The 25619-nt window shown below is 32.6% G+C and overlaps 3 protein-coding genes and 1 long non-coding RNA gene across 4 annotated transcripts; 1 reads left to right on the top strand and 3 right to left on the bottom strand.

Moving 5' to 3' along the window:
- Positions 1 to 136: 136 nt before the first annotated feature.
- LOC112750295 (uncharacterized) lies at positions 137 to 4021 on the bottom strand. The gene is made up of 6 exons (XR_011869588.1): positions 1843 to 4021; positions 1522 to 1745; positions 1231 to 1445; positions 1039 to 1131; positions 863 to 964; positions 137 to 736 (listed from the first exon to the last, which is right to left on the bottom strand). It is a non-coding gene; the product is annotated as an uncharacterized lncRNA (long non-coding RNA).
- Positions 4022 to 11126: 7105 nt separating this feature from the next.
- LOC112750287 (GDSL esterase/lipase WDL1) lies at positions 11127 to 16014 on the top strand. The gene is made up of 6 exons (XM_025798938.3): positions 11127 to 11583; positions 12597 to 12674; positions 13088 to 13228; positions 13987 to 14063; positions 15340 to 15489; positions 15626 to 16014. The coding sequence occupies exons 1-6, from the start codon at positions 11473 to 11475 to the stop codon at positions 15837 to 15839; spliced, it is 771 nt and encodes a 256-aa protein (XP_025654723.1). The 5' UTR covers positions 11127 to 11472; the 3' UTR covers positions 15840 to 16014.
- A 419-nt stretch (positions 16015 to 16433) lies between these two features.
- On the bottom strand, positions 16434 to 22186 carry LOC112750280 (LIMR family protein At5g01460). Its single transcript, XM_025798929.2, has 14 exons — positions 21373 to 22186; positions 20917 to 21002; positions 20131 to 20246; positions 19876 to 19986; positions 19637 to 19735; positions 19411 to 19533; positions 19149 to 19211; positions 18999 to 19063; positions 18282 to 18391; positions 18064 to 18178; positions 17902 to 17967; positions 17460 to 17570; positions 16994 to 17060; positions 16434 to 16901 (listed from the first exon to the last, which is right to left on the bottom strand). The coding sequence occupies exons 1-14, from the start codon at positions 21720 to 21722 to the stop codon at positions 16854 to 16856; spliced, it is 1530 nt and encodes a 509-aa protein (XP_025654714.1). The 5' UTR covers positions 21723 to 22186; the 3' UTR covers positions 16434 to 16853.
- Positions 22187 to 23024: 838 nt separating this feature from the next.
- On the bottom strand, positions 23025 to 25280 carry LOC140177219 (uncharacterized). The gene is made up of 4 exons (XM_072210332.1): positions 25228 to 25280; positions 24183 to 25070; positions 23080 to 23830; positions 23025 to 23030 (listed from the first exon to the last, which is right to left on the bottom strand). The coding sequence occupies exons 1-4, from the start codon at positions 25278 to 25280 to the stop codon at positions 23025 to 23027; spliced, it is 1698 nt and encodes a 565-aa protein (XP_072066433.1).
- Positions 25281 to 25619: the final 339 nt, after the last annotated feature.

The raw sequence follows: 25619 nt of genomic DNA, 5'->3' as shown, positions 1-25619 counted from the left end.
TGACAATCAATGCTTTTTTTAATTAGAATGTACTAGGTATTAATTTTTGTTTTTTTTGTTAGTTTTGGAATTTTTCTTAATATTACAAATATTAATTATTTTGTATCTGAAAAAATAAATTGATGGGTAAACGATATTAGCAAAACTATAAAGCAAATTCATATATTTATCCAAATATTAGTTAAGTGTATTCCTTAATAAGGGTTGCATAGTCAATAATAAAAAGTCTATATTTTAAAAAAAAATTCCAATCATAAAATCTTTTTTCCACTTTGTCCCTCCATCGAATTCATCCATGCAGCGACATCCGGTGGCAACTCCCCACCTTGCCCTTGAATTAGACATCTCAAAGTACTCTCCATCGCCTTCATCTTTATCTTCTCGACTGTACCTCATCCTCCACTGCCTGTCTTTTTGTCTTCTCGACTGCTACCTTACCCCCCATTGCCTGCTTTTTTGTCTTCTCGACTACTACTTCACCCTCCACTGTCTTCCCTTTTAATTTCTCGGCCGCCAGCTCTACTTGTAGTTCAAGCAGCACTCTTTGGGTCTCCTTTCTTTGAGCTCCATTGCTCGGCTAATGGAAATTCATATCGAAGACTTGACTAGAAGTCGGTCTAATACCCATGCCACACACTCTATCCGAGTGCTCCTTTTCGAGAGCTTGAGCAAGCGAATCATTTTGAGACAACAGTCTAAAAGATTCATCATGTTGCTCAATCTCTGCAATTCTTTCCTACACACATAGATAAGCAAACATAAGCATTTATTAGCTAGTAGCTAATCGCATAGACTTTCAAATACCATTTTAAAAAATAAAATCTCCAAGAAAGAACTTAGCGATTCTCAACACATTACTCACACCAATAGCCCGGGCTGCATCATGGATATAGGAACCATTAGGTCGTTTGTACGTTAAGGTCCACAACTCTCATCTACCAACTCACCTCCGTTATCGTTCCGTCTGTAATAATATAGTTTAAAAAGTGAATATGTAGATGAAGAAAAGTTTCAAAAAGTGAGTCAAACGTAAATTACCTCTTCTTTTCCAACTCTTGCCAAGCTTTTTGATATGCTAATGTGAATGTATAGCTGCTTCGATCGATTCACAATATTTTTTCTACACTTCTCCTATTATGCCATCAAAAGTAAAGGTTACTAGACACCATTTTTGACTAACTCAATGTAACATAAATAGAATTTTTCTATTATGAAATAAAAATATATTACCTTTATGTCTTCATTGTTGTGATAATCAAGGTACCATCTCCAATGGTCCACAGTAATTTTCGATGGGCGACCTTTAATATTTTGTTCAATAGTCAGTTGTGAGTCGTAATGATCATAGTACAACATGTTTCTCGTATCCTTCCAAAACCTCCCTAGCATTTTTAAAATTGTACGCTTGATAATTTCTCCACTATCTTCATCAAAATGGAACATTTCTTGCAACAGTAAACTTAAATTGTCAGTAGATGTCAAATTAAGATTCTCAAATTCTACAAAAATATTAATTTTTACCTTTACACATTCATTATAGATCTTGTCCTTAGAGTGAACCTTTCTCGCAGACTGAGAATTTGGTGTAGTCAGATCTTAGCAATCCAAGACGTCACTCAGTATACCAACTTCAGCTTCAATTGGTTGTAGATTCCCGTTGAACATGAGTATGATCTTTCTACCGTTAGGTGGATTCATAGCTTCCTTCACACTCAAATGAGCTTGTTTGATTGTGCCATCAAATTCTGTAAATCATAGTTAGTCTGTGTGAGTAACCATTGTGGCCAAAATGTAATGAAATCATAGAGCCTGAAAAATTTTATTAAATAAACTCTTGTATACCGATTGTTTTAACATCCTAAAATTTAGCGGTCTTGCATCCCTTGCGCTTTTAAGCCTCCGATGCAGTAAACTGGTTGTCAACGCATTGCTTAAAAGAATTTACCTCATTTATCTCTAGGTCTAAGTCTTCATCATTCAGCTCCGAATTTTGAATATCATTCGTGCAAGTCTGTGGAGCAGGCGGTGGTTCGCTATGGGGCGGGTGAAAGAGGCATATAGATTAAGCATCTTAATATACTGCATTCGGATCATAACATTGAAACAAGCATTTGAATATTTTTTTTTCTCAAATAGAAATGCATCCATACATAAAGTAAAAAATCTTCACTGCCAAAAAATATCAGCACAACAGCAAAATTTAATATATAAGTGCAAACTATATATACAAAAATTGATATTTATCAGCACACCAGTAAATCCAAACCAAAATAAATTGAAACATGAAATCTTTGAATCAATAATAGGTTCAAGACAAAAAAATCGCAGCAGTCTTCAACATAATAGTGCAAGTAGACTTGTTCAACCTCAAGACAAAAAAAATATTAGATTATATAACATATTTAATTTTTTAGTAACCAATTATTTTGACCGGACAGAGTATTTTAGTATTACAAATACTCTCACATTGGATATAGAATTGATTTTACGCAAAAGGTGACCGAGATAATGCTCAACAATCATAATCCAAAGACATTTTTGATAGCTTATGTGGAGCTGTAATTTATGTTAAGTAGAATTACTAAATGCAAAAGAGAGATTATTAGTTAAACTAAATATTTTACAAGTGAGTGATGTTTACTGTAATTTATGCATGTATAAGTGAAGTGAATTAAAGGGTGCACCTCTTTATTCATTGTAGAACAAAGCTCAAATAGTCCAGGTGTAGAAATGTAAATCGGTCTAACCCAAATAATACAAAGGAGTTCTTTGAAATATGGACAGAAAAAAGGATAGGTAGCCATAAACATAAAAAATGATTATGAATATACTTTGTAATTAGTTAAATAGTGTAAAAATGCGTGCAAGAACATGGTCATTTTTAATATAAGGCGTACGGATATTTAACAACTAATGGAGTGTAGAGTTTGGCAAGAAGAAGAATGTTTGTTTCAAATTTTGGGAGGAAGCATATTTGTTTCAAAATTATTTTTTTAAAAAGGTATATATAACATATTTTTTTTCTCTTTTCACTTGAATTGAGTGTGTGTGGCAGAGGAATAAAGCACGAATAATGAGAGTCTCTTCTTCAACACTTATTTCTCCTTTAAACATGCTACATTTTTAGAATTGCAGTGTTAGAAAATCAAGAGAACCAGCAAAAAAAATAATACAAATAAACTAAGTAACAATAAGAAAAGATAAAGCCACATTGCAGCAATAATATTGACTACTCAAATTGCATTGGCTTTATGTAGTTCTCAATTTTTGATTGTTTACATACGAAATCAAAATTTAAGAATAACAATTAACAATATGGGAACAATAACTCGTGTTAGGGAACAAACTCAAATTAAATTAAATTAGTAGCACCAATATAAAGAATATACAGCTAACAACAACTATGAAGTGTATATGCAGCAATGACAACTGAAGGAGTAATAAATTGAAGAAGGAAATAATAGATAGCTGAAGCTAAAAGATTAGATTTGCTTAGTACAACTTTCTCATTAGTCTCATTAAGAAGCAACCACAATCAGCAACAAAATTCAGGATTAAGAAATTTTAAAACAATGAATGGCAACAACATTAAAGCAGCTAACAAATCCTATTCAGCATTAACTCACTTAAAAATGCATTAAAAAATACCATAAATTCCAACTCAAAACTCTTTTAACAAATTAACTGGCTAACAAGACCAAGAGAATCATGCATGTCAACTATAAGTTCATTAATGGCCTCACTTTCTCTAAGCAAATTATCAACCACACATGATGAACTAGTGGTGTTTACCGGCAGCAGGAGGAATGGTATTGACGGTGAGAGAAGAACTACGGGGCCTCGGACAGAGAGAGAAGGGGCTCGAAGACAAGGGCTCGCGCGGGGACAGAAACGTCTTTTTCCAGCCAACGACGACAATGGATACCGGCTTGGGGACAACGATGGGTCCGGCAACGCCACAGCTCCGAGCACGACATGGAGAAAAGACCATGGCCGATGGCAAGCTTTGGAGGGGTTGAACTATGAAGAGTTTAGTAGTGCTGAGAAGAATAAGGATTATAGTAGTGGCGGTGGGTTCTGTGATTTAAACACTGAAGGAGTAATAGTGAATGAGTAATACTTAAGGGGTCTTTATCAGGTGCTAATGGTAGTATCAAAAAATTATAACAAAAATAATAACAATAATAATAATAAAAACAATAAAACACTACAACAGAATAAAAAAATGCAAATAATAATAATAAGAAACACCAGAAAAAAAAATTATTATTATTATTATTATTATTATTATTATTATTATAATAATATTAATAATAATAATATTTATCAAATTTAAATTCATATAAATACATTAATTTTTATTTTATTTTAAAAATTACCAATTTTCAAAGGTTAATTTTAAAATACCTAGTAATATAATTAATGGTAAAAGTGTAATATATAATGCGACTATAATAATTTTGAGTAAAATAAATTAAATCATTAGTTTAAATTAAACTAAGTTGAAATTTTCTCCTTTAATTTTATGCATTATGATGTATTCTATATCGCACCCAAAATTTATATATGTCTTTTAATTAATTCATGTTATCTCAACAATATAGTAGTCGTGATAATAGACCGCAATTCTTTAAGTAATTTCACTATTTGGGAATTTATATTTATATTCTTTATACCATAACTAGATATATAGAAGAAAATAAAAAATATAGAAGCCTTGGATTTAAAGGAATCATGTCTTTAGAGGTGTAAGTTACCGAATTGAACCGAAATTTATCGCAAAATCGAGTCGAAATTTACAACAACCGAATAGAAAATCGAAAAATCGGTTTTTTTCGAATTAAACTGATCGGTTCGGTTCAGTTTTTGGTTAGTTCGACAAAAATCGAACCGAACCAAAAAAGTGGTTTAGTAATGCATTGAAATGAAAATTTTAGACTTAACAAATGTGTTTGTTTTATGTTTAGTTGTTGAAATTAGTTAAAATTGTGTTGAATTTGAATGTAACGTAATGTTATTTCAGTTTATTGATTGTTTTGAATATCATTTTACTGAGATTAATTTTCTATTAGTTAGGATTTAAAAACCGAAAAAAATCTACCGAACCAAACCGTTTTTGGTTTGGTTCGATTCAGTTGTTGCACAGATAACAAACCGATTGGTTGGTACTTTGCAAAAATTGAACAGATCGGTTCGGTTGGTTTTTAAAATTGAACCAAACCGAACCGATAACACCCTGATGAGCGGATAATTTATACGCTTTTTGGCATTGTTTTTAGGTAGTTTTTAGTAGGATCTAGCTACTTTTAGGGATGTTTTCATTAGTTTTTATGTAAAATTCACATTTCTGGACTTTACTATGAGTTTGTGTATTTTTCTGTGATTTCAGGTATTTTCTGGCTAAAATTGAGGGATCTGAGCATAACTTTGATAGAAGGCTGACAAAGGACTGATGATGCTGTTGGATTCTAACCTTTCTGCACTCGAAATAGATTTTCTGGAACTACAGAATTCCAAATGGCGCGATCTCAACGGCGTTGAAAAGTAGACATCCAGAGCTTTCCAACAATATATAATAGTCCATATTTTATTCGAGATTAGATGACGTAAACTGGTGCTCAACGCCAGTTCCATGCTGCATTCTAGAGTCAAACGCCAGAAACACGTCACGAACCAGAGTTGAATGCCAAAAACATGTTACAACTTGGCGTTCAACTCCAAAAGAAGCCTCTGCACGTGTAAAGCTCAAGCTCAGCCCAAGCACACACCAAGTGGACCCCGGAAGTGGATTTTTGCATCAATTACTTACTTCTGTAAACCCTAGTAGCTAGTCTAGTATAAATAGGACATTTTACTATTGTATTAGACATCTTTGGTCTCAGTTCTATTCTATTATTCATCTTAGGAGACTATTGATCACGTTTATGGGGGCTGGCCATTTGGCCATGCCTGGATCATCACTTATGTATTTTTAACGGTAGAGTTTCTACATACTATAGATTAAGGGTGTGGAGCTCTGCTGTACCTCAAGTTTTAATGCAATTACTACTATTTTCCATTCAATTCAGTTTATTCCTGTTCTAAGATATTCGTTGCACTTCACCATAACGAATGTGATTATCCGTGACACTCATCATCATTCTCACCTATGAACGCGTGACTGACAACCACCTCCGTTCTACCTTAGACCGAGCGCATATCTCTTGGATTTCTTAATCAGAATCTTCGTGGTATAAGCTAGAATTAATGGCGGCATTCATGAGAATCTGGAAAGTCTAAATCTTGTCTGTGGTATTCTGAGTAGGATTCAGGGATTGAATGACTGTGACGAGCTTCAAACTCGCGATTGTTGGGCATGATGACAAACGCAAAAGAATCAATGGATTCTATTCCGACATGATCGAGAACCGACAGATGATTAGCCGTGCCGTGACAGAGCATTTGGACCTTTTTTACTGAGAGGATGGGATGTATCCATTGACAACAGTGATGCCCTACATACAGCTTGCCATGGAAAGGAGTAAGAAAGATTGGATGAAGGCAGTAGAAAAGCAGAGATGCAAAAAGAGCACAGCATCTTCATACGCCTATCTGAAATTTCCACCAATGATTTACATAAGTATTTCTATCTTTATTTTCTGTTTATTTATTATTATTATTATTCGAAAACTCCATAATCATTTATTATCTGCCTAACTGAGATTTACAAGATGACCATAGCTTGCTTCATACCAACAATCTCCGTGGGATCGACCCTTACTCACGTAAGGTTTATTACTTGGACGACTCAGTGCACTTGCTGGTTAGTTGTGCGAAGTTGTGAAGTTATGTTTGGACCATGGTATCGTGCACCAAGTTTTTGGCGCCATTACCAGGGAGAGAACGAACATGAATACCATTATCAGAAATCACAATTTTGCCTACCACACCCCTACATGCCTTCAAACCATTTCAAGTTACAAAAAACTAACTGCGATAACTCAAGTCAATTTGAGTTCAATTTCCAACAAATTCATTGCTACTTCATCAAATTCAACATCTAAATACAAGGTCACAATTAGTCACTGAGTTCAATTCAGTCCCGATTTTTCAGGAAACAAGTCAAACTATCAAACAAACATGAGTCAAAAGATATCATTCTCTTCTGGTGTTTTATTGAGTTCAAAAGTTAGCATGGAAGTATTGTGTTCTTTAGAAACAACCTGAAACAGATGAATTTAGGTCTGAACGTGAGGTCCAGACTCATTTTAGGGTAGCTTCCGACGTCTTCTAGAGTTGAGGTGTCGTCGTCCGAGTTTCTCGTGAAGAAGTGAGGATAGTACTTGCAAGGAACTTTGATGCTTAAGTTAGCAAGGGTTTTAGGCAGATTTTTAGTAGATTGGAATTCGAAGAATACCTGAGGATGTCAGGGTATTTATAAGTGTAGATATAAAGTCAATAATCATTTTTTGAGCAGTCTCACCTTTGATGGTGGATTAGCTACTCCCTTTTGGTAGGAAGATTGTTGGGATCTCCCTTCTAAATGGATGAAAGTGATAATATGAGTTGGTTACTTATTTAGATAAGTAGGATTAAACTTACGTCGTCACGACCAGTGATGGATCTAGAAAATTTTAGTAGTGGGGGCAAAATTTATATAACATGATAATAATTTTTATAAATAAAAATAATATGTATATATAAAAAATTAAATATTAAATTATCTATTAATCACTGTATATTTGTGTATAAATACATGTATTGTTTAACTTATTTTTAATGTGTGTTTTATATTTTAATATATATTTTATACAGATAATTATTTTTTATGTACATATAGCATAATTTTGTTATGATGATATTTTGTTATTGTAAAATATGATTAGCCTTCAAAATATCTAATATACAAATTAAAACACTAAAATAGCAATTTAAATAATAATATATAATTTAAAATTCTATTCTTTTAGGTTTTATATTTTTAAAAAATTAAGTAATTTTTCTCTTTAACACTACCATCAAAATTTCTCTCTTTCCATATATATTACTAAATAATTATTTAAAAATTCACTTTCCAACACAATTAGAATCTAACTCTTATTGATATTCATAGTTAAAAAAGTTCTTTCAATTAATATAGTTGTTACATAAAAATTAAAGCTAATTTAAAAAGAAGATAAATAATATTCTTTTGAGTTAATTTTTAAAAAAGAACACTAATTTCGTTTAAATATGAGAATTGATCATTTTAACGAATATCTAATCTAAAATTTTCAAATTAATGATTAAATACCAAAAGTTGAGTAAAAAAATATTTTAGAATCAAATTTAATAATTTAATAAAAATAAATAAATATTATTATTATATACTACTCAAAAAAATTTCAAATTGTAGTGAAATACTTGTCTCTGCACCGCAATACTTGGAACCGTCACTGGTCACAACTGATCTCTGTATGATCGGATATGGTGTCACCTTAGCTATTATCTATAAATTAGATTTTATTTATTTTGGACTAGGTTAGATAATGAGCCCGAATATGAATAATTAGTAACAACTTTTTAATTAGAGACAAAATTAATTTTAATAACAAATGTATTTATGTCTTTTTTAAGTGTTTTAACAACTAAATCGATTACATATATTTATGTATTTTTTTAGTGTCTTTGTATATGTATATTTTTTTTTTATATTTTTGTCTTTTTTATTTTGCAACAGCAAACAATCAAGCAATCAAATATAATTATCATAATTTACAAACCGTTCGAGCTAAAATTGATTATTGTTATTATAAAGTTCGAACTATTTACGGTATATCAAAAATTAAAGTTTGGATATTTATAAACAAAGAATAATTCAAGTTTTCTTTTCTTTTTCTTTAAGGTTCTTAGTTTTGGTGAAATAAAAAAATAATAATTTTTTAAATTTTATAAGATTGAATAGAAAATATCAATTAATTATTTTATATAAATTTAATTATTATGCTTAGTGTGTGATTTGTTGATTTTTTAGAGTGGTTAAAGTTTGATAATAAAATAAATGATTTATAGGATAAATTTATTGATAACTAAGTATTAACTAACTCATCGTTTCACAAATTTAAATAATTAATCTAAAAATCGAAATAAAATTAAAATATGATATTTTGGTAATAAAATTATAGCAACTGAGTATATATATACACACGATTATGTTACATGTATATTAAAATTAGCTATCAAATTCAGTTATTAGTATAAAATATATATTAAAATATAGAGGTAAATACCAAATCGGTACTTGAAAGATTCTGACGCTGACAAAATAGTATCTGACTTTTGTTATTGACAAAATGATCCCTAAAAGATTTTAAAATTTGACAAACGTGTCCCAAACTCGCCAGAGCATATCTCCGACGAGCACGATACTGACGTGACTACCGTATTATGGTGACTTGGCAACTCCCCAACCCAAACCCTAATCCCTCTCCCCCCGCACTCCCCTCTCTCCCTCTCTAATGCACTCCCCTTTTCCAACGTAGCCCCCTCTCCCTTTCCAACGCACTCTCCCCTCCTCCCAAATGCAGCTTCCACTCCTACCTTAAAGGTGAAGCCACAATATCAACATCATTATCATCATCATCATTATGTGGTGGCTGCAACATCACTGATAAAAGCTTCGCACCTTTGATGTCACATCATCACCACCATTATTTACGTTATGCTGAACAAGTTATTGAAAGTTTAGATTTTTCAGTTTAACATTAACATTGAAGCCAACTCCAAATTCAATTTTAGGTGAAATTGAAAGTGAGACTTAGTGTTCATGTCCTTCATTAACAATTTGAAGGTTGATGATGTTCTTGGTGGTGACAGAGAAAAGAGAAAGATGAGACCTTTGGGCTTGTTCCCAAGCTACGGTTGAAATAGAAAAGTCTTTGGATCCAAAGAGATCGAGAGTGCGAAAGATGGGGTCAAATTCGCCGTCGTTGATGCCCATGACCTGAAGCTTTTTTGGTTGTTCAAAGAAAGAGGAAGGTCAATGGAGAAAGAGGGGACTTTGTAAGTGATGTTCTTCATGGTGTTGTAGAGATCGAGGCGTGGCTTCAAGCGCTTATCCTGTATCTCCATTGTTGGTCTTTATGAAAGCTCAAAGTTCTGTTCTAAGATGAAACAGAGAATATCAGAAAGAGAAAGAAGAAGATGAAAAAAAAAAGAGAAAGACGGTAGATTGGCAGAAAAAGAAAAAGAACAATGGTGTAAACTGTGTCGGAAAAAGGGAGAGTATGTTGGGGAAGGAGAAGGAGGCTGCGTTGGAGAGGAAAAGAGGGGAGTGCATTTGGGGGGGGGGGGATTAGGGTTTGGGTTGGGGGTTGCCAGGTCACCAGAACATGTCGGAGATATGTTCCGACGAGTTTGGAGACACGTTTGTTAAATTTTAAAGTTTTTCGAAGACCATTTATCAATAACAAAAATCAGGTACTATTGTATCAGTGCCAAAATTTTTCGGACACTAATTTAATATTTACCTCTAAAATATAAATATATATTAAAAATAAATTAAATTATATATATTTATATACAAATATATTAATGATTAATTTTAGTGATTAATTTTAGTATACAAATAATATTTTTAATATATATATAATAATATAATATCAATAATAGCATGTCAATCCAGTACCACGTGTCAGTGACTACTATTTATATTAATGTTTTGGATATGGTGTATGCTAGGATAACGACATCTAGAGATATAAACAAATTAAAAAAATTAAAATATTACATATAAAAATAAAATAACTAAAATGTTAAAGATAAAATTAAAATCCATCATAATTGCATAAGCATTGAAATCAAAAGCTATACTTATCCCCAAATATACACTAAATAAGTAAGAGAATCAACTATGTTTTCTTTTATCACATACAGTAACTTTTTGTTTTTCTTTAAAAAAAACTAATGGAATCCCATAATTCCTTTTACTTTCTGTGCAAAATTCGAGCATTAAATACTGACACTAATTAAACCATTATTCAATTATTATAAATAAAAAAATAAAAACGTCTCCAATACTAATTTTAATTTTATTTTATTTAAAATTTTACAAAAATATTTATAAATTATGTATTATAAATAATAATTTAAATTAAAAATAAAATTTATTCTTTCAATATTCAGTATTAATTTAATTAAAATTTTATATTATTTTAATAATTTTATCAACATATTTATATAAATAACAAAATTTTATTAATTCTTGATAAAATTATATATCAATTTTATTTTATAGATCAATTTTAATGTAGATTTAAAATTAATTTATTTATTAAAAATATAAAAAATAATACTCTACAATCGCTCTGTTAGAAATACTCTAACTATATCAAAGACTGTGATGTTGACAAGAGAAGACACTAAAATTAAAAATACATAGATAAATTTCGTCTATAAATTTGCTATATGGCAGTGCCAGTGTAATATGCTCGATCGAGAGAGAGAGAGAGAGACATGGTAGGACCTCTGAGGCCTGAATTTGTGTTGTTTGGTTCATCCATTGTTCAACTTAGTTTTGGTGATGAAGGTTGGGGATCTATCCTTGCCAATTTGTATGCTCGCAAGGTACTTAGTTTATATAATTTAATTAATTTAATTTCCTGTTACTATATGCTCTATCTATCTTCTTGTTAATTAATTAAACTTTGATGAATGAATGAATGATTGAAATCTCATAAAGTTTAGAACTTGTTGACTTTTGGTTACATGCATGTTATGTTGACATAGGCCACAATGAAATGTGTGTTCATAAGATCTCCAAGGTTATGCAATTCATCTTTCAGATTTGTGGATATGAGTATGACCCATTATTATTGAGATTTGTTACACTAATTAAGTAATTATTATCATATGAGTGATTAAAACTTAAGGGACAGGTTTAATCTCCAAGATTAATATGTTGGCAACACTAGTTCGTCCATTTCTCAAAGATGGAGATTAAAGAACTTGTGATGATGGAATAGACACTAGTGAATTTCTTGTGTGTTTGAATGGAAATCAGTTTTTATTTTGTTATTATTTTTAATCTTGATATGAGAAATAATTAATCTGTCAAAACAAACATACTTATTTTCTCTGGGAGCACTTCAGAATTTCTCTGTTGTAATAAGATCTGGATACGTATGACAGAGACAAAAGGAAAAAAGAAAAAGTTCCTCCCAAAAACATGATTATTGAACTCAATGGAGTAGTTGCAACTTGTATGTTAGGGAAAAAAAATATTCCAATATTACAGTAACTTGGATGCTAAAAAAAATTCCTTAAGTAATGGTAGTCACTTTCTTGGTGGAAATCGAAAAAATAAAGACAAACCTGAATTATTGAGGAATATAATATCCTTATCTGAATTGAAGTCATATTAATGACTATATTGTGTGATTTTTTTAGTTGGTGGTGGTCCTTCGGCACTCCACATATAATTTGAATAATGCCATATTGTTGGAAAGAGACTGATTTTGGAGTACATACACATCTAAATTACCCTAAACTCAGTTTGTGAAAAAAAAAAAGAAACAGTTAATTTACATTGATATTATGGTTCTCCAACTTAGTTGAATTCACTCCTCTAACTGACTTAGGCTGATATAGTACTGCGAGGATACTCCGGTTGGAATTCAAGACGCGCTTTGGAGGTTCTTGATAAAATATTTCCCAAGGTAACTAATTGAATCCTTAATGCATGTTTTTGTTACATATTATATAGCTTGAATAATCTTAATTCAATATTGTCGATATAAAATGATTTTATACCGACATCAAACCATGTATTACCACATCGATATCCAGGAATTGTTGTTTTTGGCATTAACTATCCTTGAATGATTATGTGATGCCCTCAAACAGTCTTAGAATAAAATCTATTCCGAATCAATTCAAGTAGGCAGTGATTTATTTATGGATAAAGTATATATTTTGTCGTTAAAGTTTGTTAAAAGTTTTAATAATACCTCTAAGTTTTATTTTGTTTCAAAAGTTTTCGATTTGCATCAAATATATCCTGACAACTAATTTTTCAAAAAATTTAGGACTAATTCAAAGAGACAGTGATTTATTTATTTATTGAACTCAGGATGCCAATGTACAACCATCATTAGTAATTGTTTACTTTGGTGGCAATGATTCGGTTCGACCAAACCCACATGGTCTTGGTTCTCATGTACCCCTTCAAGAATACAAGGAAAATATGAGGAAGATAGCCATCCATCTTAAGGTAGAAACACCTTTCTTTCTTTCACATTAGATTACTACTTTGACATCATCTGAAAGTAGAATAAAATAAACCTCTAATCTTGTCTCAAACAAAAAATATAGAAAACAAAATCGTCCTTCAAGACGCTGAAATAACAAATTACCTTTTTACTGTTAAAAAAAAGAGTGATAATTAGGATTAGTTTGGTAAAAGTTTTTGAAGAAGTGCTTAATTATATTTTTTAAAAGTACAAGTTCTTTATTTTGTGTTTGGTGATCGAAAAGACTATGTATTTGTGTTTGTGCTTACAACTTGTAAAAGACAGGGTGTTTTTGAAATCATTTTTTAAAATTGGCTTGTACTTATTAAAATTAAAAAGTTTAATATAATCTCATACATTAATTAATTTTCAAATTTAACTTTTATATTTATGTCTATTATGTTATGGTCCTTTTTAATTTTAAAGTTATTTTACCAATTACAATTGTCGTGCTTGTACTTATTAAAAGTTATGCAAGTGCTATAGCTTTGACAGCTTTCATAAGTTACTTTCGAAAAGGAAATGCTTTACAAAACCAAGTTTTAGTATTTATATTAGTACCAAATCAATAGTGAGAGAGAAATTTATCATTTTCGATTCTAGAAGTTCTACTTGATTTTTGTTTTTTTGGGACAAGATTGGTGAAAGTTTATTTAAACTAATTAAAAGTAAATGTAAAATATAGTTGGGTATTACTGCTCACCATTGCTACTAATCTCACCTCATTAATGCTTTCCAGAGCTTGTCAAAGAAAACTCGCCTAATATTTCTGAGTTCTCCACCCATCAACGAGGAACAAATCCGCAGTACACTCAGGTTTTGTCCACAATTTTTTTGTTATTTGTTTTTTAATAGAGATGCTTGCACTTCTACTAATAGGTTCCTCAAACCTTCTAAGATTAACATTAACATTATTGTCACTTATTGCATTATGAAGCTATTAGATCTTTTAATTTGTAGGTTGGATCTTTTGCGACTGTATAACCATCTCATCAAAGAGTTTTAAGTTATTAGATACACAAATAATTTTCTTCTTAACAAGGCCTGCTTAACAAGGATATAAGCTTTAATGCTATGAATTCAGTGACTACTAATGACTATAAGTTGACTAACAAATCTAAATTTAACTCATCTATGGTGGATGCAGTAGAAAAAATAAGACATTGGGTTGACAATTCACCAACCAACCCAAATAGGGATGGCAAAATACCCAAACCCGCCCACCCCGCCCCTACCCGCTCGGGGCGGGTTCTTGGGCGGGGTGGGGGCGGGGCCGGGTTTAGGTATTATCCGTTCCTACCCGTCACGATATATATATATAATTTTAATATATAATGTGTAATATATGTAAAATAATTAGTAAAATGATTGATAATATTGTATCATATTAAAAATTTTACTTTAATTTATGTTATGTATGTGATGATGGTTATATAAATTTTGAAATTTAATTTTATTTAATAGATTTTAATAATTATAGGGTAGGGTAGGTCGGGTAGAGCAAAAACCCGCCCCTACCCGCCCCGTTGTCACCCCTAAACCCTACTGCTTCTAAAGAATTAAATCAATTTGTTTTCAATTTTTTATTTTTATTTACAAATCTTCTAATTTATTTTACAAAATTCTGTTTAATGTGAAAAATAATTAAAAACGGTCTTGATAATCTACTGTGGTAAAATACTAAAAACTGAGCCATCAAGAAGATAAGTTGGTCAAATAAAATCACTACCCTCCACATGTCTCAATATAATAGGATAGATATTTGTAGTCACATAGGCAGCTGACTTTTATCTTCAGCATAGACGGCACCAATTTATGAAATGTCTATCTCAAATGATTAAGTTGTTCACTAGACAAACATAGATGATTTATATGTATCAGCAACCCTCTTGTTTTTGTATCCTTCTCATCATTCAGGGTCAGGCATATATATATATATATATGTCATAAAGTCCAAGCTTATGATATAAAAATCAAACTTTTGAGGAAAAAGTTTTTATGACAGATTAGCTTAGGTAAAAGTTTATTGCGTTTATTTTCCAATACATTTTAATCTTGAACTCTAATGAACTAATGATTGAACCAAAACCAGTAAACAACTGGGGGATTTAGGAAGGACAAACGAATCCTGTCGAATATATTCCGAAGCATGTTTGGAGGTGTGCCGCGAGATGAATGTCGAGGCCATTGATCTCTGGTCTGCACTACAGAAAAGGAATGACTGGTTAAATGTTTGCTTCAAGTAAGTATGCCAATCACATTCATACTTTTGGCTTAAGGAGTGTCTATATCTTGAGGTCATGAAGAGGTCTTAAAGAGTAAACTTGAAAACAGTTAAAATCTTTCTTTGCTTCATTTGTTTGCATCATGTTTGATAGGGATGGGATTCATCTATCATCTGAAGGGAGCAAGATTGTGGCAAAAGAGATATTGAAGGTTCTTAGAGAAGCAGACTGGGAACCTAGTTTGTACTGGAAGTCAATGGCAACAGAATTTTCAGAAGACTCACCATATGATCCAACTGGTGCTGATGCAAAGACCCCTATAAATGTTTCTAATTGGACCTTCCAGGAAAGTTTTCAATGGGACTAGTGTTTTAAGTGTCTCATGAAATAATGTGTTAATAAATCTTGAGCAAGTTTATTCGTGGTTTTGGGCATGCCTAGCGTCAACTCTGTTTCATCAACTTGTGACGTTAATGTACTTAATTACTTATATTTCTGCTTTATGCTGCAAGCCATATATATAACTGGGTTTTGCATCCAAATAAGTTAATTATAGAAGATTGTGGTTTCCTTAAGATTGTGAAAAACAAAAGTAATGCAGTCTAGAATATTCCTATGATAGCTGAGAAGTCACTTGAAAACAATTTTTATAAATTTCTGAACCAAGGACGCGGAATTTGAAATGCAAGATCAAGTGGGTGACACTTATTGCCAATCCACAACACCAGAAAAATGGTCGATTGCTGTGTCAGTTTATCATTTTACTGACATCTAATTATACATTCTCAACCGCTATGGTTAACTCTTTCATGAGCAACTTAATAGCCATTTAAACAAAAGGAGTTAACTAGATAAATAAATGAGGGGGAAAAAAGAGGGAGAAAAGTACAGCACAATTAAACTAAAAAAATAAAATAATCCCCTATGAACACTATGAACATGCCTACTACAAAAACAGATGGAGCATAAAAAGGCAACTGGTACAACTTTCTGTTTGGTAAGATTTGAATTACATCAAAGTCTTCTAGAAAACCCAGGAGATACGTGTGCACAAGATATTCAATTACAGAATCAGAAGAATGGGTAACACAAACCAAGCAACAGAATAATACATACAAAAGGTGTGAGAAGAAAGAATGAAGACGCCTCAGTGACAACACAGGCACCCCATCTTAATGATTGATTACACTGCAGGAATATGCTTCTATTCGGATTATGTTTCAGCCTAACTCTATATTAGCATTCAAGATACATCATAAACAAAACTAGGCCATAACACATCCGAATACTAAAAACCATTCTAAATGATATATGATGTGACAATGATTGTACAATGGGATCCCTTCAGAAGACACTGTTCCATACTCTTTAGACCATTACCTCATGAAGACAATTGGAACCTGCCACTAGGCTTTCTTCTTCTCCATCCCTGACATTTTCCAAATTCAAAAACCATTCAGCATCACCAATATTAACAAGAATAAAAGAGAGGAAGGAAGGATTTTAAAGCCACAAACTTACAAAGATAAGATAATACACAAATGTCAATCCAGCCAACACAACAAATGCGATCTGAAATACGTTGTACCTGTGATGTAGCAGCCATTTTGTCAGGTTATATATAAGCAAAGTATAGACAAAGGAAAAAATAATACAAGTAAATATTCATATTAACACTTCAACGATAATAGTGAAAATAACATTCCTAATATGAACATCATATAAGTTATTGATGCAACACACACAAATGTAGCCATTAAATGGTAAACACTGAATCAAATATTTACTGTGAACACTGAATATATTTTGGGTGTGTAAATATTAAATTACACACAAAACCTAGTGGGATAAGACTTTGTTGTTGTTATAGTACAAGAAAAAAGTAGACCATCCCACTGTGCGGTATTATATTTGCAAACTATTAAAAGGTTCCACATTTGCCCTTAAAAGGCCACAGAAAAGTGAAAAAAATTCCGGCTCTACTCACTTGTACAAATATTTAATTCCACGCAGACTCTCCAAGGTGTGGCCAAATATTTCCTGTGCTGCAGTTGCTTGAGCATAGTAGGCAAATGCTGTCGCACAGAACTGGATCACACTGAAACAGTGAAATAGTTGAACATTATTAGCAGTTTAGTCAAAGCACATGACAGCATGAAAAGTGCCCCACCCAAACCATACAATATACAGCGGTATTTATCAAACTCCTGATAACCAAACTACTGACACAATCAATTTGAAAATAATAATAATAATTCAACTTAAAAATTTCTAGATGAAAATCAAAGGCTGCATTTCTTTATCACCGCTAATGTATTCTTTTAAAACTTGAACTTCCTACTATATGTGACCAAAAAAGAATAAAAATCACTATTGTGAATGTAAATCTGTACATGGCAACCCATTGGGATGAGTAACACATTACATACCTGATGGAGCAGAGAAGGATAAGGCCCACATTAAACAGAAAAGAGTTCATGAGAGTCGCTCCCCATCTAGCATAGGTGAACATATTGAGTGATCAATATAAATATTATGGGACAAAGAGAAACAAGCTACTAAAAAGATAGATTTAACAACTATTTGATTACTTCATAGGATGTATAGTAATGAAAACTAGTCTCAGCCCTAGCATTGTTGCACCAGCAATAACAGCAAGCAAAAGGTAGAAGCAGAAAAATGCAAACGCGGCTGTTCCCAGAAGACCTGATGAAGGCAGTATACATATTCAGAATAACTAAATAAGGCATAATGTAATTTATATAGCTTATGAAATTATAACAAAAAAGGCAGGAGTATTCCAACAAACCCCATATACTATCCAGCTTGATGAAAACTTCATTCAGGAAAGAAGATAGAGGAGGATCGATTAATAGATAGATGATGATATGTGCAACCCATGCCACAGAAACAATAAGCCTGGAACAGTTTTCAAAACTTGAGTTAGAAGAATATAAGAAAACCATAACACCTGTTTAAGAATAAACAATCTTCATCAGTCACATCCTCGACATTTTCCACAGCAAAAGTTTCCAGGAGATATTACCGAAAACTACCATTGAAATAAAAATGTGCACACGCGCAAAAACAAAATGAACCTTGAATTAAAAGACCACCCAGAAGATACTTAAACCATTTAAAAATGAACATGAAGAGTAAAATACAAGCCAGGTTATAGCACACTTTTTATTGGGAAAAAATTCCTGTAATTACACAGGAAACTAGTTTTTATACAAACTTCCATCCCAAAACACTGATTAAAAACAGACCAAAAAACATCCTAATCACTGTGCATAGTCAACAGCCCCAAATCTAGCACAGATCACAACAAGAACTAGCCACCCAACAACATTCTCTAATTACATGTAAAAGTAAAGCTGATTGCTAGACATATTCATTTTCTCTCTCAATCTTACAATGCATTGAGATTAAGTTGAAGGGCATTAGTATAATGGTTTTATTCAGATTAAGAGGATTCCTATTGTCAATTTTCAGTTTCAATTTAGTCCAGCAAATTTGGTCTTACCCTAAAATTCCCAAAACAAGCTTTCCCAGATATCCAAGAACTGTTAGCGCCCATGTTGTCTCAGCCTGCATTCATACAGGATCGTAAGAAGGGAAAACACTATTCTTCGTTTGTGACTGTAATTCAGAAAGCTAGAAATTCAAGAGCTACCTGCTCGCCTTGTGGGTACATCTCCTCAAGAAGCTTTACATCTTCTTCTAGTTGAAACAATTCCTGCCAAATTAAGTGAGATAGGTAAGTGAAAAACTAGAAGCACATAAACCGGCAGAGCATTTCGTTAACTGCACTGCAGACAACTTTCAAACACAAACTAGAACAGCACACTTCAAATCAAGATATGCAAAGCAGATTCCACCAGGGCTCACATAAAATTTTACACGAAATGCTTGTTAATTCACCAGTATTTGTTTACCTTTTCTACTGACTTCACATTTTTGCGAAATTTCCTACCCTTTGCACCACTTCTTTCTTCTTGATGAAGTGACTCAGCTGCTTTCTTCAGTTCTCTTGCTTTCTTGCCCAGCTCAGTTGCTTCCTACAGTAAACAACCAACCAACCACATATATAAGCATATCATAGAAGAAACAAGCATGTTGTCATTCTTTTATTATTTCCTCTTCTATAAGAGCACCCCTCACCTTGATATATTGTGAACGAGTGATAACAGCCTTTGGGCGCCGAATAAATGAAAATATAAGTCCTAATGGAAGACAGGCAATGCCAACACCACCAAATATCTGGATTTAATGGGGATATAACAATGATTAATATCATTAACAGGAAAGGTTAGCCATAAATATGACATGGCTTGTGAAATTCATTGCTTAAATTAGAAATTTTAACTTTACATAAGAACATTTCTTAAAGAATTACTTACAGCAAAAAGCACAGAACCAACAATAGTAGCAAGAGCAACAACATATTCAGGGAAGGTAGTACGCATGGTCCATGTTTTCTCTGATGAAGGATTAGCCAAATATGCAGAACACTGTTTTCAGGACAAAGGCAAAACCAGAATCAGAAACAGCAAAAGAAAAAGAAGATGGAGGAGGAGGAATTGAAGGATACAGAAATATAAATTCCAAAAAGAAACAAGACCCTGTAAAGGGGGCTATTAGAAAAAAGAAGAGACCTGACGGGCACCATTTCCAAGGCATTGTTGACTGTTACTTAGGCTCCATGAGCTTGGAAATGACGTTGTGGAAGAAGAGAGATGCCTGACAGTAAAGTCCACCTTCCCAACAAGCCCTAACAGATCATTCAGAATTGGAGTAGAGACAGTCAGTCAGCGTTTGAGGCTTCAACGTCAAGTAACAATTTATTTTAAAAGTTTACTCAACAAACTGATAATCTAATTGGTCATCATTTGACATTTGGCAGTCAGATTTTAGACTCAATGAGAAATTTTCCACATAATTACTTAGAGGGCAATCCTTGGTGCACAAGTAAGATTGATGTTTGGCAAACTAGTGCTCATGAATTCTGGTAGCAGTGTCAAGGAATGAGTCTCCAACATGGTGGAGGCTTAAGAACGGTTTCATATTCTAATCTATTGCATTGCCCCTTCATGCAAGAACCAAAGCTTAGAGGCCAACTAAAATGCAAGAACCAAAGGTTTCCTGTGCAGATGCAGATACTGGATTAACATTCATTCGCATTAATAGTTACACTTGGCCAATATATGGCTACTTCATCATAATGTACACCAAACATGTCAAACCACTCAACATTAACAACTGAAGTAAACACAACCATCAGTTGAAAAATCCTTATCGTAAACTTACTCACATAACCTATGTAAGACTGTCATCTGGGGTTTTCTACCATCAGAAATGGAATCAAACTATTCCAATCACCGACTATTATAGACTTATATAAAACATAACAAAAGGAACAAGAGCAAACAAATATGACATACCATACAAAATTCCCAGAATGAGAGCACACACGATAGCAGTGGTCACCATCCACAACAATGCACTCCTAATCCTCTTGCCAATACTCCTGCAAAAGCACATAACAAAGAAATGGAAAAGGAAAAAAAATTCAAATAAAACATCAACTTTCTCAAATCAAACTACATTACAAAAACGATCACCATCAAGCCTTTTCCAACTAAAGTCTAAACCATATTAATTTGAGATTCTTTCTACTTTATCGATGTTCTAACTGTTGCAAATTTTCCGCCTTTTCATAAGTTGTCTGTAGAAAAAGCGCCAAAGAATCTAAATCAATTTCAACTATTTCGTAATTGTAAGTTCTTATTTCTCTCAACCACGCCACGCCGTTTTCAAAAGAAAAAGTTTATTAAAAAATTTAAACATAATTTAAAATTTGAAAGGCAAAATCATACAATTAAAACATGCATACTTACTTGTCTTGGTCGCCTTCATAGTAGAACATTGCGAAAGGAATAACGAAGAAGACAAGCACGGCGTCGACGATGTAAACGACGAGCCACAAGGTCTTCATCGGGAGCGTGAGGTTGCACGCACCATTGTAGATCGCGTGGCGACACGCCTGCCGGTTCGCGACATCTGCCGGGAGCATGAGAATGGAGATTGCGGCGACAGAGAGACCGAAAACGACGACGAATTTGGGGAAGTATGCCTGGTTCTTGTCATCAGGATGTTGGTAGTTCACGAGAAGGTACACGTTCACCAGGAACACGATCACGCACACCACGATCGCCACGATCAACAGAGCAAGGTTGAAATCCCCCATTGTCGCCCAATGATTCCGTTTTTTCTCTCCTTCGATTCGAGGCTATCTTTTTGTCTTTTTTTAATGAAAGAAGTTTTTTGGGGTTTCGAATCGGAAGAGAATGGAGAATTTGGGGATTTAGGGTTAGGGTTTCGGGAGAAGGGATCGTGGTGGTGGATCGGAGGAAGAAGAATAGAAGAGAATGGCGAAGAGCATTGTCTTTTTGTTATTTTTTTGGTTCCGGTGGGTGGTTTTGAGATGGTGGAGATGGAATTACTATTTGACCATGCGAGGGTAGACGGATATCACTAGCGGTTTGAGGGTATTGATGTAAAATCATAGGAACTTTTTTTCCTTTTTTCTTTTTTGATTTAATTTTAGGTTTTGTTAGAGAAGAAGAGATAAAAGAGGAGAGAGGCAATCTGTGCTGAGTTTGAACACAGGCTGTACTGAGACGGGGTGAGGTTGTAACTGACGCTTACGATATTTCTTTTTTTTTCCTGTCTATTTTTTTAAAAGAATAAATGGGATTTTTTTAAAATAAAAAAATTAAATTATTTATACGGTTAATATAAATAATAATGTTGATTTTGTTTGTGATGATAATAAAATTAAATCATCAGACAATTAAAAATATAATATAATGTAAAATTTTATTTTTAAATTAATCTAAATTATAGCATAAATAAGATAAATACTAATATAAATATAAAATTTAATTAATTTATTTTTTTATACTTATTTTTCTGTTTTCTTTTTTCTTTTGGGTGGGTTTGCGTTGTGGGCTTCAGGGCTTGTTAACGTGAAGAGTGGGGGAAGCATGTTTTATTTTGAAATAAAAACCGCTTGTAACCTCCACGGCGCTGGAAAAGAAATTAAACACACACCAAGAAAGTGACCAGAGCTTGTAGTATCAAGTCCAAAAGAAGAAAGAAAAAAACCCGACAAATAGTGGTGAATAGAGAAGTTCAAGTTTATATGTTAAGAGCATATGTGATATGGGGTTGTTCGTTGAAGCATGGACGGATCCAGGAATGTTATCATGGGGGGCCAATAATATTTATAATATAAAAAAATATATGCAAATAAATTATAATGTAAGATGCATTACAAAAATATACTGATAGAGAATATATATTTAAAATGTAAAAAAGGTGTACTTTTTACTAACGAAGTGGTACACGTCGATTCTTCATATCATAAAATTCATCGATAATAGAATCTGTGTCAAATCTTTCAGCAATCTTCTTCTCAATGTAAATCAAAGACAATTAGCAAGCAATTCATCTTCTATTTTGTTTCTGAGTCTATTCTTCACAATATTCATAGCTGAAAAAGATCTCTCAGTTATAGTAGTTGAAACAGGGAGAGTTAATACCAAGCGAATCAAACGATCAATCAAAGGATATGTTAAAGACTTTCCTGTCTTCGTTAATCCTTGACATAACTCCGAAATTGTGCACAAGTTAGTTAATTCAACATGATTAGGAACATCAAGTTCATAATGTTGAGCTTGCATTCTAATGTGAAATTTCTCTTGGTCACTGAAGTCACCTGGATAAAACCGTTCTACTAATTCACATACTTTGTTGACACTGGAGAACTTATAATTATCTCTAGGATCTAAAGTTGAACTTAAAGTAAGCAATTCCACCATATTATCATTGAATCTTCCATTAAACTCTTGCAATTGTGTATCAATTACAGCCAGAAATAAATTAACACGGTAATGATGCTCTACTGAAATTTGATCAACAATTTTGTGAGTCCGGCCTCTTCTAGGAATATGCAATGCATTCATATCAGGAACTTCAACTTCATGTTTCTCACAAAATAATATAACTTCTTTAATGAAAGCCTCCCAACTTGATTCTCTCATTCTTTGGATTAAAGTCTTCGTAGTAGAAACCAGAGTTAAAGCATTCAATATGTCTTGATTTTTTCGTTGCAAAGCTTGACAAAGATCATGACTAACTTCCAAAATATTTCTCATCAAATGCAAAACAAAGACAAATTCAAAGGATGTGATAGCATCATAAGCAGCACTAGCATCACCACGAGTGGAGAAATTACCTTCTTCGGTGCTTTTTTCAAGAACTTCACAAGTAGCATCAAACATGCATAACAAGCTACGTACAGAATTCAAATGAGACCCCCATCTAGTATCTCCAGCTCTTTGCAAAGTACCAATTTAATTAAGTCCACTACCTGTCACAATTTGATCATTGGCAATTAAGTTTGCAACATTATTTGCTTGAGCAACCCTTAACTGATCATGACGTTTAGGAGAAACAGTCACAACATTCACAATTAGTGTAAGTTTTGAAAAGAATTAATGAACATAACAAATTTCTTTGGCTGCAGAAACAAGTGCTAATTGTAATCGATGAGCAAGACAATGAATGAGCAAAAGGGCAATCTTTCAAAAATAGAGCTTGCAATCCATTCCATTCACCACGCATATTACTAGCTCCATCGTACCCTTGTCCCCTAAAATTTTGGATATCAAGATTATAACGAGAAAGAACTGATGAAATTTCTGTTTTCAATATCAAAGAACATGTATCAGAAATATGTATAAGATCAAAAAATCTTTCTTGAACACAACCGTGCTTGTCTACAAATCTCAAAACCACAGACATTTGTTCTTGCTTTGACTCATCTCTTGCTTCATCAATAATTATACAAAATTTAGAATCACCAATTTCTTCTCGAATTGTTGCACGCACTTTTCTAGCAAAGATATGCAATATATCTTTTTGAACACTGGGAGATATATATTGAGCATTTCCAGGAGCATTTTCAAGGACAACATTATGAACATTCTGATTACAGGAAGCTAAAAGCTTAATTAACTCAATAAAATTTCTCCTATTCAAAGATCCAGGACTTTCATCATCGCCTCTAAATGCACATACTTGAAATGCAAGCCATCGAATAGCATTAATAGATGTCTTCAACCTTAAACGGTTATTTGCAATAGTTTCATCACTATGCCTATCAAGAACTTTGTCTATATGCTTAGATTGAGCCATCAAATCATCACAAGATTTCACACATAAATTATGGGGAGAATTAGGAATAGAACCCTCATGACATACAAATGCACAATTTACCTCATTGTTTACTTTCTTCCAGTTACTAAATCCTAACTCTGAAAATGCATTTTTTCCATCATTGCGAGCACCATAATGTTTACCAAACAAGTAGCAAGGCAAACAATAAGCAGCATCTTTTTCTGGTGAATATTCTAACCAACTTGGAAATTTCTTAAACCAAGAAGATTGAAAATATCGACGGTGATTGTTATTACCAGAAGCTGGATAGCTAATATTTGTTGGTTGGTATGGCCCAGCTATTATGTATGCTCTACAAATCTTATCACGTTCATTGACATTATACTGCCAAATTGGACGTCGCTTTCCTGGATCCCTTTCTAGTAAAGAGATATCAACATCTCTTTCTAATCTTGGTACTTTAGTTTCATGTGATATGTATTTTGAGTAAGATTAGAGAGCTCACTTACTTGACCTTCTTGTGAAATAGGATTAGAGGGTTGGCTTGTTTGAACTCCAACATTATCAGTAACTTTTCTCTTAAAAATTGCATCAATTTTACTTTGCTTTTTCATTATAAAATGTTCTAATTTCTTTTTACCTGAAAAAAAAAGAACTCAAATAATTATATACTTACATGAATAAACAAAGTCTAAATATATTTTATTAATTAAATATCAATAATAATAATTTTTTCACTAAATCACTATCAATTTTATTAAAAAATAAAATAAAAAAATAAGAAAGAATAAATCTTAAAAATAGGTCAATAATTTGTCTATGTAAATACAAAAGAATAAAATTAAATTATTCCATAATAAAACAATGTACTTTATTAATTAATAATTTTATGTAATTATAT

Source organism: Arachis hypogaea, chromosome 2, assembly GCF_003086295.3.
Source record: "Arachis hypogaea cultivar Tifrunner chromosome 2, arahy.Tifrunner.gnm2.J5K5, whole genome shotgun sequence".
NCBI classification, from domain to species: domain Eukaryota; kingdom Viridiplantae; phylum Streptophyta; class Magnoliopsida; order Fabales; family Fabaceae; genus Arachis; species Arachis hypogaea.
The sequence above is the reverse complement of the archived record's forward strand: the minus strand, read 5'-3'. Positions and strand labels throughout refer to the sequence as shown.

What these genes read in the sequence shown, in the direction of transcription:
- LOC112750287 (XM_025798938.3), top strand. Translation starts at nt 11,473, where the DNA reads ATGGTAGGACCTCTGAGGCCTGAATTTGTGTTGTTTGGTTCATCCATT. An exon ending in CAAATCCGCAGTACACTCAG is followed by an intron (nt 14,064 to 15,339) that starts GTTTTGTCCACA and finishes AACCAAAACCAG; the next exon opens with TAAACAACTGGGGGATTTAG. An exon ending in TGGTTAAATGTTTGCTTCAA is followed by an intron (nt 15,490 to 15,625) that starts GTAAGTATGCCA and finishes CATGTTTGATAG; the next exon opens with GGATGGGATTCATCTATCAT.
- LOC112750280 (XM_025798929.2), bottom strand. Translation starts at nt 21,722, where the DNA reads ATGGGGGATTTCAACCTTGCTCTGTTGATCGTGGCGATCGTGGTGTGC. An exon ending in ATCCTTCTCTGCTCCATCAG is followed by an intron (nt 17,571 to 17,901) that starts GTATGTAATGTG and finishes TCACTGTTTCAG; the next exon opens with TGTGATCCAGTTCTGTGCGA. An exon ending in GGAATTAAATATTTGTACAA is followed by an intron (nt 17,061 to 17,459) that starts GTGAGTAGAGCC and finishes GCTACATCACAG; the next exon opens with GTACAACGTATTTCAGATCG.
- LOC140177219 (XM_072210332.1), bottom strand. Translation starts at nt 25,280, where the DNA reads ATGTTGGAGTTCAAACAAGCCAACCCTCTAATCCTATTTCACAAGAAG. An exon ending in CTATTTCACAAGAAGGTCAA is followed by an intron (nt 25,071 to 25,227) that starts GTAAGTGAGCTC and finishes TAAGATTTGTAG; the next exon opens with AGCATACATAATAGCTGGGC. An exon ending in CAAAATTTTAGGGGACAAGG is followed by an intron (nt 23,831 to 24,182) that starts GTACGATGGAGC and finishes TTCTGTACGTAG; the next exon opens with CTTGTTATGCATGTTTGATG.